Here is a 16,577-nt window from a genome sequence, read left to right on the forward strand (position 1 = left end):
GGGCTCGATCAAGTAAACATCGCGAGAGAATTTTGTGTGTGACCGGGAGAAGACAGATTCCTCGGTAATTATTAACATCGGTTCTATCCCCTTTTTTATGCAGCGAATGAAGTCGGGCAGTTTTCCAGTTCCTCATGTATTTTCTCTGTTTACCAGATATGTTCTATTTTATAGTGTTAGGGCCAGCTGATTTTAATAGTTCTGGAATTATACCGTCTTCTCCGGATGCTTAATGCTTTTAAGTCGCTTAATTTGTTTCATTACTTCGATTTCGTCAGGTTCTTTAGAGTTACAGTTGGTGTTATTAATTTGCTGTGGTTGGAATTTATTCTCTGGTTCTCGACAGTTAAATAGTTTTTTAAAACAATCAGCAAGTACCTTACAATTCTTCTGCCAAACATCCATTTTCATTTCTGAAACAAAGACTTTGGGGTTGGTAACCGGTTAGTTTTCTATTTAATGTTTCATAAAAGTTTCTTGTATTGTTCTTTTGGAAGTCTCTTTGGATTTCTAAAAGTTGGGCGTTTTCGTAGTTTCTTTTAGTCTGTCGGATTACTTTAGATTTTTCTTTTCTTACAATTAGAAGGGTGTTGTACGTATTTTCAGTTTCGTTTCTATTCCAATTTTTGAACGCCTCATGCCTATACTTAACTATTGTTTCACAATCCGTTTTCCACCAAGGGTGTTTCTGTTTTTTTCGAAGCGGAATTAAATTTTATGCTGTTGTGATGAACTTTTCTTGTAGGTTTCGTCAATTGTTGGATTGTTTTTTCTCAAGTTCGCTTTTTAGAGTTGGGGTTATCCTCGCAGAGTCAATTTTTTTAAAAACATTTTTTTGTTGTGAAGAGTTTAAATTTTACTTGCGTTAAATAATGGTAAGAATCTATATTAGCCCTTACTAACTTGGACATTTAAAATTTCTTTTTAGTTACGGGATGAAATTTCTACATGATGGATATGAAATTCCCCAATAAATGTATTGGGTGCCTGCCAAGATTTTTGTTTAGAAGTGTTCTTTTTAAAATGTGTTGACATGATTTCAAGGTCGAAATTTTTGCTCATCTCAAGAAGTCTTTGGCCATTTTGGTTTGTCCATTTGTGCGCAGGAAATCCATCCACCATTGTCTTATATTTTTTCTCTTTACCTAATTTATCATTAAAATGACCCATTAAAATTTTAACATGGTTTGAGGGCATTTTCGAGATGATACTCACCTAACGTGTCCCATGCTTCATTAATTTCCTCAGGTCTTTTGCGGTTATCCTCATTGACTGGCTATGGGCATAACTTAAAGTAAATTTCTTATTTGCGCATTTAAGAAAAATTGTCATTAGCCTATTATTAATGGGTTTTACCTCCGTTATTGAATCTAAAATATTTTTAGAGCCTGAAAAAGCAACTCCTGATGTGGTGTATTTTCAAGTTTTCTTTTGTCAGTTTTACCTTTGTAAAGACGATAGTTACCGAAACCCATGGTGTTATTGTTCGTCATTTGTGTTCTTTGAAGTGCCAAAATTAGAATCTTCTGTTTTTTCAATGTATCTCCCAGTTTATGATGTTTACCTGGTTACAAAAGTGTTTATATGTTAAATGTTGCAACAAATGTATTTGTTTTGGTTTTAAATCGGTAAGAGGATTCCGACTTCCTCTGCTGAATCAAACTGCATTTTAACCTGGGCGCCCCAGGATCCGAAACGCCAGGTGCGCCAGTAATACTGGCTTTGGACTGAACACGTGGGGTAGTACTGTGACTATGAAAATACTCCATGATGATTGTACCTGGAATCAGGTAGGGTTGAGTAGACTCATTGAGTGAACTCAGAGTGTTAAGACTGGAAGAGTTAGTTCCATCTAAGGCGATGCAGTCATGGACTGGGTGGCTGGTCTCGGCGGAGGTTCGAGTCCTCTCTCGGGCATGTGTGTGTGTGTGTGTGTGTGTGTGTGTGTGTGTGTGTGTGTGTGTTCGTCCTTAGGATAATTTACGTTAAGTAGTGTGTAAGCTTAGGGACTGATGACCTTAGCAGTTAATTCCCATAAGATTTCACACACAATCAATCAATCAATTAGTTCCAGAATACCAATTGCAGCACCACCACTGTGAACAGACACTGACCACTTTGCCGCTTGCTACAAGACAGACGCAAAGTGGATTTTGTTTTATTTTGCCTTGGTCCGGGACTGCTTATTCTGTACTCGCAGCTTACCACCATACCTGGTGGAACGTTTACTAACCGCTACCTGTGACCCGTCCAGTACCCTAGGCAAGGTCGGCTTCTTAGACTCTAGGTTGCAAAGTCTTGATGCTTGAACAAGGCCAATTTAATACAGCAAAATTATCAAGAATGCAACTAATTCGAAAAAGTTCCGGCCCTTCATTACTTCCAACAGCTGTTGTCTAGCTTCCGTCAGAAGCATTATATCTACTTAATTTCACTGATATTCATCACAAAATAATTGTGTGCCATAGATCTAGGCGCGGTTAATAATGAACATCACAGTTTTCCATGTAAGTAACAGTGATCTTCTACGCTTAATCTAGTTGAACAGATAATTTACTTAACGAATGGCTAATATGGTAAGTATAGGTTCTTTCGCGTCTTTTCTCTTTTTCATGAAGAACTTTCAATTTAACATCTGTAATGTGTAGTTACAGATAATCCGAACAAGGAGTGCCCAGTTGTGATGTATCACTCAACGCCCAAAACAAATATAAAACGTTGTTTTGGTTTTCTGACAAATAAAATGTCTACAGGCTAATTTTACTTACTCTGTCGATAGACCAAACTGTAATTGGCATGAGATGTTTAGTTCAAGTGTATTTACTGAGAGTAACAACAATATCGCAGATGGTCAGCTCAGTAAGGGGCACTTCTTCAGAAAATCTTCACGCGACTGTTTTATTCAGTCTTTCTTGTAACACTGCATATTCTCTCTTTTTTCTCTTCATCGCCACGCCATATCTTTGTAGCATTTCAGTTGACTTGATTCTGGTATATTAGTGAAATGTTGTAGTTATTACATAAGAAAACGCTTTAAAATATATTTCATAACTTATTTTCCACTTTCCTAAGACCAAGCCAATTTTATGCAATTACTTTATTTCACTGATGACTTTATGCTGTATGGTAAACTACCAGACAAATACCCGACAACCACTTCCAGATGTCCTCCCCGATAGCTCAGTGGTCAGCATGACGGACTGCCGTCCTACGGGCCCGGGTTCGATTCCTGGCTGCGTCGGAGATTTTCTCCGCTTAGGGACTGGGTGTTGTGTTGCCTTCGTCATCATTTCATCCCCATCAGGCGCGCAGGTCGCCCAATGTGGCGTCGACTGTAACAAGAACTGCACCAAGGCGGCCGGACCTGCCCCGCAAGGGGCCTCCCGGCCAATGACGCCAAACGCTTACTTCCATTTCCACTTCCAGATATTAAGGGACACAACGCAGTCTTACTCAACACAGTAAAAAAAGCAATGTAGGAGACGCTGATAGTGTAATTTTGGAAACCGTTCTCGTACAACAGGGAGTCAAGTTGTTTTTTCAATTCTCTGTGTATTAAATGGCCGAGTTTTTCGTAAAAAAAAATATGTACTGTTTACTGCGGTGGCTCTTATAAGGGACTTTTTAAATTTTTGGATAGCTGGTTTTTATGAGAGACTTCTTAAATTTTTTGGTAATTTGTATTTTGATCATCCGAATTAGTTCCATTCCATCGGAAATCGAGCTGCGTGAAATTTGGGTTCAGCAGGATAAGGGGAAGCAGTGCCCCTGAACCTTCAAAATCGGCAAATGCGTAAGAAAAGAAAACTTCCAAAAATATTCCTTCTGAACTATATATTCACTCACTGCCTAGTACATATATCTTCAGTTTCCTTAATTGAATACGTTCTCATTTTACAGATAAGTTTGGTCAGGTGATTTGATGAGTCAGTGGCCCAAAAAAGAGTACATTTTTATGGCCCAATCCGGACCTATCCATTTCTCCTTTCAGTTCGCGTATAGGAAATAATTGTTTTGCTTGAGTATTACTCTGATGAAATAACTGGAAGCAATGTGTCACCTGTCAAATAAGCGTTAATGGCTGCTGTTTACAACTTGCAAGTGCGTAAATTAACTGATACAACGTCACAAACCACCTAGAAGACCTGTACGAGTTATCGAGGGAACACACAAATTCCAACACAAGAGCTGGGTGCATACCAGAATTAGAATCCCTTACGTCATTGCAAGATCATGCTGGCTGGTCGTTCGAGACTCTTACGTCAACAGAAACCGGTTTTTTCGCTAAAACGTAAGGAGCTAGCCCACGAAAATGTTTTGAATATCAATACTGTTGAAGAAGATAGCCAGTTTTGATCAATACACAGGAAGGAGAGCAAACGTTCACGCAAGAGCATCAGAACGATCAGATGCAGCCATGAGGAGACAAGAGCGACACGAATATGGAATTAAGCAACGTAAGTTGTGTCTCTTCTATTTTGCCTTATATTTTATGGTTCTTTTATCATCTTCGCCCCGTATGGGGCGGGGGGACGGTTGGTTGTCAGCGGTACTCTCAGCGCTGTGTCCGGCCAGTTGATTGACAAGAGCCGGCCAGAGTGGCCCTGTGGTTCTGGGCGCTACAGTCTGGAACCGAGCGACCGCTACGGTCGCAGGTTCGAATCCTGCCTCGGGCATGGATGTGTGTGATGTCCTTAGGTTAGTTATGTTTAATTAGTTCTAAGTTCTAGGCGACTGATGCCCTAAGATGTTAAGTCGCATAGTGCTCAGAGCCACTTGAACCACTTGATTGACAAGAAGAAACTGAAAGGTTAAGTATTTACACTAAATTTAGGCATTTTTAAGGGTGAAAATAAATAGTTTTTATGCACTCTGTCCCGTCCCATTAATATCACCACTTGTGAAAAGCCTCTACAACCACCTTTTGCAGCGCGAGACCTATGTACGGGAAGAGTGTCAACGAGGTTTTGCCGCCTCCAGAGTCGTGGCCAGCTGCGCTAGAGTTCTCTGCCGATCCATGGGACGAAAAGTCCGATCGATGTGTCCCACAGACTCTCGACTAGGTTTGGTGGCCAGGGACGTATGATTCACTCACCCTGGTGCTCCAACTTACACTGAGAACTATGTGACAGGCTGCACTGTCTCGCAGGTAGAGGGCATCATGCCGAAGAAAAACGAAACATAGTAGTGGACGTGGTTCCCAAGGACAGAAGCATATTTTGTATTACGGAGATCACCATGGCAAAACCACGGAAACATTTTCCGGGCAGTAACGCTCCATGCTCGGACTTGGGCCCTTCCGCAGAGTGTTTGATTTCAGACGTCTCACACCGTACACGCCAACGACCATCTCTCCAGTGGAGCATAAAACATGATTCATCCAAAAAGGCTACCTGTCGCAACTCAGTGGATGTCCTGTTGCGGTATTGGCGGCAACGGTCCAGCCAGCATTCAACATGAGTGTATGAACGAAAATCCTGCTGCAGAGGCACATCGTTCACAGAACAGTCGTTTTTGGTTGCCCTTAGTTTCATCTGGGAGGTCAGTTCATCAACAGTTGCATGTCCATATGGATCTACACATTTCCACAGACGTCGTTCACCCCTGCCGCCTATGGCCTATGATAAACCACAATTGTCTCAACACCAGTTTTAGACAGCATCCTTTTACCATGTGCGGTACACTTTAACCGTGCCAGCTTGAGAACTCTTTACAGATTCATTCGTTTCAGAAACGCTTCCAACCTTCGCCTGAAAGCCGATGATCATGCCCTTTTGGACACGAAATAAATCGCTCCGTTTCCACATCACGACAACGACTGCACTGTTTTCAGGGCACCAAGAAACCCTTTATATACATTGTACTGCTACTGCGGCCGTTAGTGATTCATAACTGTATGTTGATGGCGAAAATAAGCACTGGTCACATTAATGCGATTGGACTGTGTGTAAGAGAAATGACTTCCTCCGTTCCCAGTTAAAAACAGTATTACACTACTGGCCATTAAAATTGCTACACCACGAAGATGACGTGCTACAGACGCGAAATTTAACCGCCATGAAGAACATGCTGTGATATGCAAATGATTAGCTTTTCAGAGCATTCACACAAGGTTGGCGATGTTGGTGACACCTACAACGTCCTGACACGAGGAAAGTTTCCAACCGATTTCTAATACAAAAACAGCCGTTGCCTGATGAAACGTTGTTGTGATGCCTCGTGTAAGGAGGAGAAATGCGTACCATCACGTTTCCGACTTTGATAAAGATCGAATTGTAGCCTATCGCGATTGCGGTTTATCGTATCACGGCATTGCTGCTGGCGTTGGTCGAGATCCAATGACTGTTAGCAGAATACGGAATCGGTGGGTTCAGGAGGGTAATATGGAACGCCGTGCTGCATCCCAACGGCCTCGTATAACTAGCAGTCGAGATGACAGGCATCTTATCCGCATGGCTGTAACGGATCGTACAGCCACGTCTCGATCCCTGAGTCAACAGATGGGGACGTTTGCAAGACAACAATTGTTATATCCTAGCCAGTAATGCCACCCGAGCCCGCTGCCAAAAGGTTGGCAGCATCAAAGTCCGGACGCCGTCCGCATAAGCAGCGCCAGCGAGACAGCAAATCGCCGCAAGTCTGCGCGCGCCACCGCTGGCTTCTGGTTTCTTAAGCGCTGGAGTCGCGAGCGCTAGGACAGTTCTGTATTCGCCGCTCAGTTGTATACTCGCCACCGAATTGTGTACTTGCTAGTCAGTTGTGTGTTCATCGCAGCAGAGTTGTTGTTTGTCGTCAGCCGACGCTGACCTAGCCGCTCCGACTCGAACTAGACAGATTTCTGTAGACACGGAGTTCACTACTGTGTTTCTGTATCTTCGTTAATAAAGATAAGTACCGACTTTTATTTAATCAGAGTGTTTGGGTTTTCATCTTTCTGTTCACTGTTCCAGCGGACCGGTCGGCCCGCTATTAAAAGTGTGGCGGTGACTTCGTAAGCCGTTTCTACAGCGAATTGTTTGTCTCTACGAACGCCGCCACAAAACTGGCGACGAGGGCTTCCGAACTCGTGTGCAGGGCTGGTTCAACTTGTTTCTGGTTATACTAATTATAGCGATAAAGTTTTGGGGGCTGGTTTAATTTGTGTTCACTATGTCTGCCGACTTACAACAGTTGATCTTGTTACAGAGTCAGCAAATACAAAGTCTGGTGGAAGCAATCGCCAAACAAGCGGCTAATCCTCCAACACAAAAGGAACAAGCACAGGCAGCACCACCTTTCCGTGCTTTTGATGCATCAAGAGAAGAATGGCGAGAATATTTCGCGCAGTTGCAGGCGCACATGACAGTCTACAAAATCACGGGTACTGAGCGGCAGCTTTATTTAATTTCCACTGCAGGCGTGGAAGTCTATCGACTACTTTGTAAGTTGTTCCCGGAATCCAAGCCACAAGCTTTAGACTATGACGTTGTTGTTAACAAGCTTGCTGAGTATTTCGAGTCGCGAGTTCATGTGGCAGCAGCCAGATTCAAGTTCTTCAGATTAAAGAAACTGCCACATCAATCTAATAAGCAGTGGTTAACAGATTTACGGGGCCTCACCCGTTAGTGCCGATTTAATTGTGTGTGTGGAGCTTCCTACAGTGATGTCATGCTACGAGACGCTATTACTCAAAACATTGCCGATTCTCGTATTCGTACTGCTATCTTAAAGTTGCCTGACCCGTCATTAGAGACTGTGATGAACATCATTGAAGCCCAAGATACTTTTGACTATGCTGAGTGTGAGTTAGATCAGCCATGTATTTCTCAAATTGCCTGTGCTAAGCAAGTTATGTCACGCCCGCGGCCCCACCGGCAGAGTCAGACTGTAAACACTAGCCGGCCGCGTCATGTTACACACATTCGTCAGCCGCGTGTGCAAAATGATAGAGTTAAGTCTTGCCCTAAGTGTGTTCTTGCTCATCCTCGTGAACGTTGCCCGTTAAGAAACGCGGTTTGTCACTTTTGTCAAAGGAAAGGACACATCCAGACTGTTTGTTTGCGTAAACGCAAGAACAATTCTAGTGCTGCCCAGCCCATGGATATTCATGTTCTTCACAGCCAGCCCGCCCAGAAGGTCGCGTTTAAAGACTCTTCCACGGTTCGTGTGGGTAATAAACTTGTTCGCACTAAGCCACCCACCCAGCCCTCTGCTATGCGACCCAAGCGTAATTCAAACGCTGTAAAACGTAATGTACAGACTGCAAGTGAAGCGGGAGTTGTTGTTCCACCCGCCCAACCCACGAGTTATCGTACGCAGCGAACACGCGCTAAACGCGCTGATTTTGTGTCTTCCGCCTCCACTGCACCGATCCAGAGACAGTGCAATAAACTATTTGTGAAGCTACGCATCCAGGATAAGACCTTCAATTTTCAATTAGACACTGGTGCGTCTGTGACTCTCATAAATAGTGCTACGTATGCGGCTATCGGCCGCCCTAAACTTTCAGCGGCAAAACATTCTTTGGCTACTTATAGTGGAGAACAAATTCCTGTGTTAGGTGTATGTAGCGTGCCAGCCACATTCCGTGACAATACACAAACAGTTTCATTCACAGTGCTCCGCGCTACAGACAGTGTAAACATTTTCGGATTAGACTGTTTTGACTTGTTTGGCCTGTCTATCCAAGACAATGTGTTGCAAATTAATTCTGTTGTTGTTCCTCAAGACAGCATAACCGGTTTGTGTAAACAATACAGTGACATATTTAAAGACGAACTAGGTTGTGCTGCGAACTTTGCCGCTCATATTACGTTAAAAGATAATGCTCAGCCTCGATTTTTTCGTGCTCGTCCAGTGCCTCACGCCCTCCGGGCACCTGTAGCAGATGAACTTCGTCGTTGGCAAAACAACGGTGTTATTCAATCCGTTTCAGCGAGCCAGTGGGCTTCTCCCTTAGTTATTATAAAGAAACCGTCTGGCAAGTTACGTTTGTGTGCTGATTTTAAGTCGACAGTTAATCCTCAGACTGTCATTGATTCTTTTCCTTTGCCTAGACCGGACGAGCTGATGGATGAGTTAGGGGAAGCTCGTTTCTTTTCCAAAATTGATCTCCGTGAAGCATATTTGCAATTGCCCCTCGACGAGCAATCACAACAGTATTTTGTCATAAACACGTCGTTGGGGTTGTTCCGTTTTCTGCGTTTGCCTTTTGGTTGTGCGTCAGCTCCAGCTGTTTTTCAGCGTTTTTTGTCACAACTTCTGGCTAATGTGCCATCGTGTTGCAACTATTTAGACGATATTGTTGTGTCCGGTCGGACGCCTGCTGAACATTTCCGTAATTTGGAGTGTTTGTTTACAGTGTTGTCTCAGGCAGGCCTACGTTGCAACATCGATAAATGTTCATTTTTCCTTACGGAGATGGAGTATCTGGAACATGTTATTAATGCTCAAGGCATTCATCCCTCCCAGTCACTTTTAGCAGCTATTCGTGATTTGCCCGCTCCTCGCAATCTGCAGGAATTGCAAACAGTTCTTGGCAAATTGACATATTATATTAGGTTTATACCTAATGCATCACAGATTGCTGCACCGTTGCATCGTCTCCGCCGTAAGAATGTTCCGTTTGTGTGGTCAGCTGATTGCCAATCAGCCTTTCAGCAGCTTTAAGAGGCTTTATTGAATGATCGTTGTCTGGTCCATTACGACCCTAACAAGCCTCTGGTGTTAGCTTGTCATGCCTCTTCTTTCGGCCTCGGTGCTGTGTTGTCTCACCGAGTCGGTAACACCGAACGTCCTATTGCGTTCGCATCTAAATTGCTAAACAAAGCTCAGTGTAATTATAGCCAATTGGACAAGGAAGCGTTGGCTATTGTGTTCGGTGTCACAAAATTCCATCACTACCTCTATGGTAGCCCATTCTACTTAGTAACAGATCACAAGCCCCTGACGTCACTGTTTCATCCGTCTAAACCAGTTCCTCAGCGGACAGCTCAGAGACTACAACGTTGGGCTCTTTTGTTATCACAATACCAGTATGAGATACTGTATCGCCCTACAGCTCAGCATGCAAACGCTGACGCGCTTTCTAGATTGCCGATTGCTGCGGATGATGTCTTCGATTCCTCTGACGACTCTTGCCATCAGATTGACGCCGATGAGCATCAATCCCTCCGGGATTTTCCGATTGATTATCGTCAGGTGGCACGTGAGACAGCTACGGATCCTCATCTGAGTTTACTATTACGTTTTGTTCAATGTGGTTGGCCGTCCAAGGCAAAGGACATATCGGATCCTGTGGTTCGTCGCTATTATCCGCAACGTCATCTGTTGTCTGTTTCGCACGGAGTTTTGCTGTTACGCACCGAGAATGACCAGCTTCGTGTAGTGGTTCCCCAAGTGCTCCAATCCAAGGTCCTCGCCTTGTTGCATCAAGGTCATTGGGGAGTGGTCCGCACCAAGCAGCTTGCCCGCCGTCATTGTACATGGATCGGCATTGATAAGCAGATTACGCAGATGTCTACAGATTGTTCGACGTGTGCCGAACACCAAGCTGCTCCGCCTCAACGCTATTTTGAGTGGGCACGCCCTGCCGGTCCTTGGCAGCGAGTACATATTGATTTCGCTGGTCCATATTGGCATTCTCGTTGGCTCATCGTGATAGATGCATTTAGTAATTTTCCGTTTGTTGTGCCCATGCAGTCTACAACGTCTGCACAAACTATACAGGCGTTGACTTCAATTTTTTGTATTGAGGGTCTTCCAGAAGTTTTAGTGTCTGACAATGGTCCACAATTTACCTCTGCTGAATTTGAAAGTTTTTGTTCTGCCAATGGCATTTGCCATGTTCTTACTCCGCCGTTCCACCCTCAATCGAATGGTGCAGCGGAACGTTTTGTACGCACATTCAAGGATCATATGGACCGCCTTCATGCTACGCACTCTCGTCAGCAGGCCCTCATCACGTTCCTGTCGTCGTACCGGACCACGCCACGCGACGGCCCTTCGCCTGCGGAGCTTCTCCACGGCCGTCGTCATCGCACCCTACTACGGTTGTTGCACCCCCCGGATCGACCCGCCGCTTCTGAGCATCGCACGCGTTTTCAGCGCAACGACGCCGTTTTTTTTCAGAGTTTATCACGGTCGCCGTCGTTGGGAACGTGGTACCGTGATAAGTGTCCAGGGTCGCGGTTTTTATACTGTTCAAGGTGCTACTGGGGTGCACAGGAGGCATCAGAACCAGTTGCGCCGCGCTGGCCGCCCGGATTCTGCCGCTCGTTCTTTGTCCACAGATTTGGTCCGCGGCGGGTTCCAGCCGCGCCTTCCGACTTCGCTGCCGCCCCCAGGGCAGCAGCAGCAGCCGTCGCCGCTACCACGCCGACAGCCCGTCCCGATGATGCCTCCCGCACAGCTTCATCCTGGAGCGCCCCAGGTGGTCGCTCCGGCGCCTGCGGTCCCTCTTCAGTCGCCACCGCCTTCGGAGCTGATGGACGTCGACCCCTCAGCCGGGCCGCCTTCCCAAGCGGTGGCTGTGCAGCCTGTCCTGCAGCCGCTTTCCTTGGGCACCCCCAAGGAGTCTGACACCGCAGCGCCTTGTCCGGCGCCCACTCAGCAGCCGTCGACGCAGCGTCAGGAGACGCTGCCTCTCTTCGTGGGTCCCGACGCCCCGTCGCGTCCAGTACCAGAAGCTGCGCCCGTGGTCACAGGCGTGCACCCTGACCTCGGTTTTCAGTCGGTGTTTCCCGAGGCCCCGCGCAGCCAATGCTGGGGTGCGGACCGGGGACTGCCACCGACAACAGTCTCCGCCCCGGTCTCTTCTGCTACGCCTGCGGCCAGACCCCTCCCCCGCCGTCGACGCTCGCCGCGTCATTATTCAACGAAAGCGCGGCGATTTGGGGGGGAGGAGTGTTATATCCTAGCCAGTAATGCCACCCGAGCCCGCTGCCAAAAGGTTGGCAGCATCAAAGTCCGGACGCCGTCCGCATAAGCAGCGCCAGCGAGACAGCAAATCGCCGCAAGTCTGCGCGCGCCACCGCTGGCTTCTGGTTTCTTAAGCGCTGGAGTCGCGAGCGCTAGGACAGTTCTGTATTCGCCGCTCAGTTGTATACTCGCCACCGAATTGTGTACTTGCTAGTCAGTTGTGTGTTCATCGCAGCAGAGTTGTTGTTTGTCGTCAGCCGACGCTGACCTAGCCGCTCCGACTCGAACTAGACAGATTTCTGTAGACACGGAGTTCACTACTGTGTTTCTGTATCTTCGTTAATAAAGATAAGTACCGACTTTTATTTAATCAGAGTGTTTGGGTTTTCATCTTTCTGTTCACTGTTCCAGCGGACCGGTCGGCCCGCTATTAAAAGTGTGGCGGTGACTTCGTAAGCCGTTTCTACAGCGAATTGTTTGTCGCTACGAACGCCGCCACAAAAACAATCATCTGCACGAACAGTTCGACGACGTTTGCAGCAGCATGGTCTATCAGCTCGGAGACCATGGCTGCGGTTACCCTTGACGCTGCATCACAGACAGGAGCGCCTGGGATGGTGTACTCAACGGCGAACCTGGGTGCACGAATGGCAAAACGTCATCTTTTCGGATGACTCGAGATTCTGTTTACAGCATCATGATGGTCGTATCCGTGTTTGGCGACATCGCGTTGAACGCCCATTTTAAGCGTGTGTTCATCATCGCCATACTGGCGTATCACCCGACGTGATGGAATGGGGTGCCATTGGTTACATGTCTCGGCCACCTCTTGTTCGCATTGACGGCACTTTGAACAGTGGACGTTACATTTCAGATGTGTTACGACCCGTGGCTCTACCCTTCATTCGATCCCTGCGAAACCCTACATTTCAGCAGGATAATGCACAACCAAATGTTGCAGGTCCTGTACGGACCTGTCTGGATACAGAAAATGTTCGACTGCTGCCCTAGCCAGCACATTCTCCAGATCTCTCACCAATTGAAAACGTCTTGTCCGTGGTGGCCGAGTAACTGGCTGCTCACAATACGCCAGTCACTACTCTTGATGAACTGTGGTATCGCGTTGAAGCTTCATGGGCAGCTGTACCTGTACTCGCCATCCAAGCTCTGTTTGACTCAATGCCCAAACATATCAAGACCGTTATTACGGCTAGAGGTGGTTGTTCTGGGTACTGATTTCTCAGGATCTATGCACCCTAATTGCATGAAAATGTGATCGCATGTCAGTTCTGGTATAATATATTTGTCCAATGAATACTGGTTTATCATCTGCATTTCTTCTTTGTGTAGCAATTTTATATGCCAGTAGTGTAATAAATTGTAAAAACACAACAAAATAAGTGTTGACCTCGCACACAATGGTAAGGAGGGATGGGCTGCAGGTCAGTTTGGCAACTGTCTCATAGGAGAGCTGGACAGGACAGAAATGATTAGCAAACAAGTTAACGCAGTAAACAGAAGATTTACTTGGATTTCTCCAAGGTTAGGAAGACTCATTACAAATAGTGCAGCAAAAAATTGAGTCCAACGCTTAGTGTCAGTTTGGAAGAGGGCTCTCTGAACAAAGCACGAACGATTGAGTGGGATCCGCGACTAGCCGCGGCTGTGTAGCGAGTCTCGCTGAAGGGGCGAGTAGGAGTAGGCCGTCCGGTAGTCGCTGGCCGTCCTGTACTGCGGTGGCAGAGGGCGCTCGGAGTATGGAGCCTTTGGAGGCTGGAGCACGGGATCCCACACCACTCTATTGGCGCCTGATGGAAACTTGCGGCTGCATTGCCAACTTTGATACGTCAGTAGGATGATACCGCAATAAGAGTAAAAAGGTGTACATAAAGTCCGGGAACACTTTCAGTTATTTATGCACAAGAACTAAATACTGTACAGAGGTCATACACTACTGGCCACTGAAATTGCTACACCAAGAAGAAATGCAGATGATAAACGGGTATTCATTGAAAAAATACATTACACAAGAACTGACATGTGATTACATTTTTACGCAATTTGGGTGCCTAGATCCTGAGAAATCAGTACCCAGAACAACTACCTCTGGCCGTAATAACGGCTTTGATACGCCTGGGCATTGAGTCAAACAGAGCTTGGATGGCGTGTACAGGTACAGTCGCCCATGCAGCGTCAACTCGATGCCACAGTTCATCAAGAGAAGTGACTGGCGTATTGTGACGGGCCAGTTGCTCGGCCACCAGTGACCAGACGTTTTCAATTGGTGAGAGATCTGGAGAGTGTGCTGGCCAGGGCAGCAGTTGCACATTTTCTGCATCCATAAAGGCCTGTACATGACCTGCAACATGCTGTCGTGCATTATCCTTCTGAAATGTAGGGTTTCGCAGGGATCGAATGAAGGGTAGAGCCACGGGTCGTAACATATCTGAAATGTAACGTCCACTGCTCAAAGTGCCGTCAATGCGAACAAGAGGTGACCGAGACATGTAACCAATGGCACCCCATACCATCACGCAGAGTGATACGCCAGTATGGCGAAGACGAATACACGCTTCCAATGTGCGTTCACCACGATGTCGCCAAACACGGATGCGACCATCATGATGCTGTAAACAGAACTTGGATTCATCCGAAAAAATGACGTTTTGCCATTCGATCACCCAGGTTCGTCATTGAGTACACCATCGCAGGCGCTCCTGTCTGTGATGCAGCGTCTAGGGTAATCGCAGCCATGGTCTCCGAGCTGATAGTCCGTGCTGCTGCAAACGTCATCGAACTGTTCGTGCAGATGGTTGTTGTCTTGCAAACGTCCCCATCTGTTGACTCAGGGATCGAGACGTGACTGCACGATCCGTTACAGCCATGCGGATAAGATGCCTGTCATCTCAACTACTAGTGCCGTTGGGATCCAGCACGGCGTTCCGTGTTACCCTCCTGAACCCACCGGTTCCATATTCTGCTAACAGTCATTGGATCTCGACCAACGCGAGCAGCAATGTCGCGATACGATAAACCGGAATCGCGATAGGCTACAATCCGACCTTTATCAAAGTTCTGGGATGGTGTACTCAACGACGAACCTGGGTGCTCTAATGGCAAAACATCATTTTTTTCGGATGAATCCAGGTTCTGTTTACAGCATCATGATGGTCGTATCCGTGTTTGGCGACATCGCGGTGAACGCACATTGGAAGCTTTTATTCGTCCTTGCCATACTGGTGTATCACCCGGCATGATGGTATGGGATGCCACTGGTTACACGTCTCGGTCACCTCTTGTTCGCATTAACGGCACTTTGAACAGGGGACGTTACATTTCAGATGTGTTACATCCCGTGGCTCTACCCTTCTCTCTATCCCTGCGAAACCCTACATTTCAGCAAGATAATGCACGACCGCATGTTGTAGGTCCTGTACGGACCTTTCTGGATGCAGAAAACGTTCGACTGCTGCCCTGGCCAGCACATTCTCCAGATCTCTCACCAGTTGAAAACGCCTGGTCAATGGTGGCCGAGCAACTGGCTCGTCACAATACGCCAGTCACTACTCTTGATGAAGTGTGGTATAGTGTTGCCCAGACGTATCAAGGCTGTTATTATGGCCAGAGGTGGTTGTTCTGGGTACTGATTTCTCAGGACCTATGCACCCAAATTGCGTGAAAATGTAATCACACGTCAGTTCTAGTATAATATATTTGTCCAATGAATACCCGTTTATCATGTGCATTTGTTCTTGGTGTACCAATTTTAATGGCCAGTAGTGTATATGAGCGAATCGAGACGAATTGGGAATGATTCTAGCGACGACAAGTGGCGCAACTGCGGAAATCCGCCGACTTGAGCGACTACGTATAAGCCAGATTCTTGTGGCCCAGTGCCTGGGAGCGAGCATCTCGGAAATGGTGAAGCGGCTCTGCTCTTCGCGTGCTACTGCCTTGAGCATCCATGGAAAGTGTGTGAATGCTGAACGACGAGTAGGCGACAAGAAGTTGGACGTCCATACCTCATCACAGAACATAGGGATCGCAGGCTTGCCCGCTCTCTATAGCGGGATAGGCGGCGATCTGTGGCAGACCTCACGGCAGAGTACAGTGCTGGCGTAGGTACACCATTCCGTGCACAGTGTTGGACATGGTGTTCCACAGCAGAGGACACCTACGTGTTTCCCTCTTGACACAACAACATCGCCAAGTATGCCGGCCGCTGTGGCCAAGCGGTTCTAGGCGCTTCAGTCCGGAACCATGCGGCTGCTACGGTCGCAGGCTCGAATCCTGCCTCGGGCATGGATGTGTGTGGTGTCCTTAGGTTAGTTAGGTTTAGTTAGTTCTAAGTCTAGGGGACTGATGACCTCAGATGTTAACCCCCATAGTGCTTAGAGCCATATGAACCATCGTCAGGAGTGATTACAGTGGGCACGAGACAGACGAGATTGGGCCGCAGATCAATGGAATTGTGTCGCCTGGTCGGATGAATCCCATTCATTGTTAAACCAGGTCGATGGTCACATCCAGATACGCCGTCATCCAACCGAAAGGCTGTTCGAAACAAGCAGCGAGCCACGAACACAGGTCAGTGGGAGCAGTATCGTGTTCTGGGGGACTTTCACCTGGCCTTCCATGGGACCAGCGGTAGTCATCGACGGCACCATTAAGCTGTAGCC

At 46.8% G+C, this 16,577-nt stretch overlaps 1 protein-coding gene across 1 annotated transcript in view; it reads left to right on the forward strand.

The window, feature by feature from the left end:
* LOC124613389 (vegetative cell wall protein gp1-like) overlaps nt 1–16,577 on the forward strand; it is a 179,309-nt gene that overhangs the window by 150,385 nt on the left and 12,347 nt on the right. The window contains exon 3 of the mRNA XM_047142092.1: nt 11,271–11,686. Coding sequence (XP_046998048.1) covers nt 11,271–11,686 — 416 coding nt within the window. The remainder of the gene's footprint in view (nt 1–11,270; nt 11,687–16,577) is intronic.

The sequence above is a fragment of the Schistocerca americana genome, chromosome 4 (assembly GCF_021461395.2).
Source record: "Schistocerca americana isolate TAMUIC-IGC-003095 chromosome 4, iqSchAmer2.1, whole genome shotgun sequence".
NCBI lineage: Eukaryota > Metazoa > Arthropoda > Insecta > Orthoptera > Acrididae > Schistocerca > Schistocerca americana.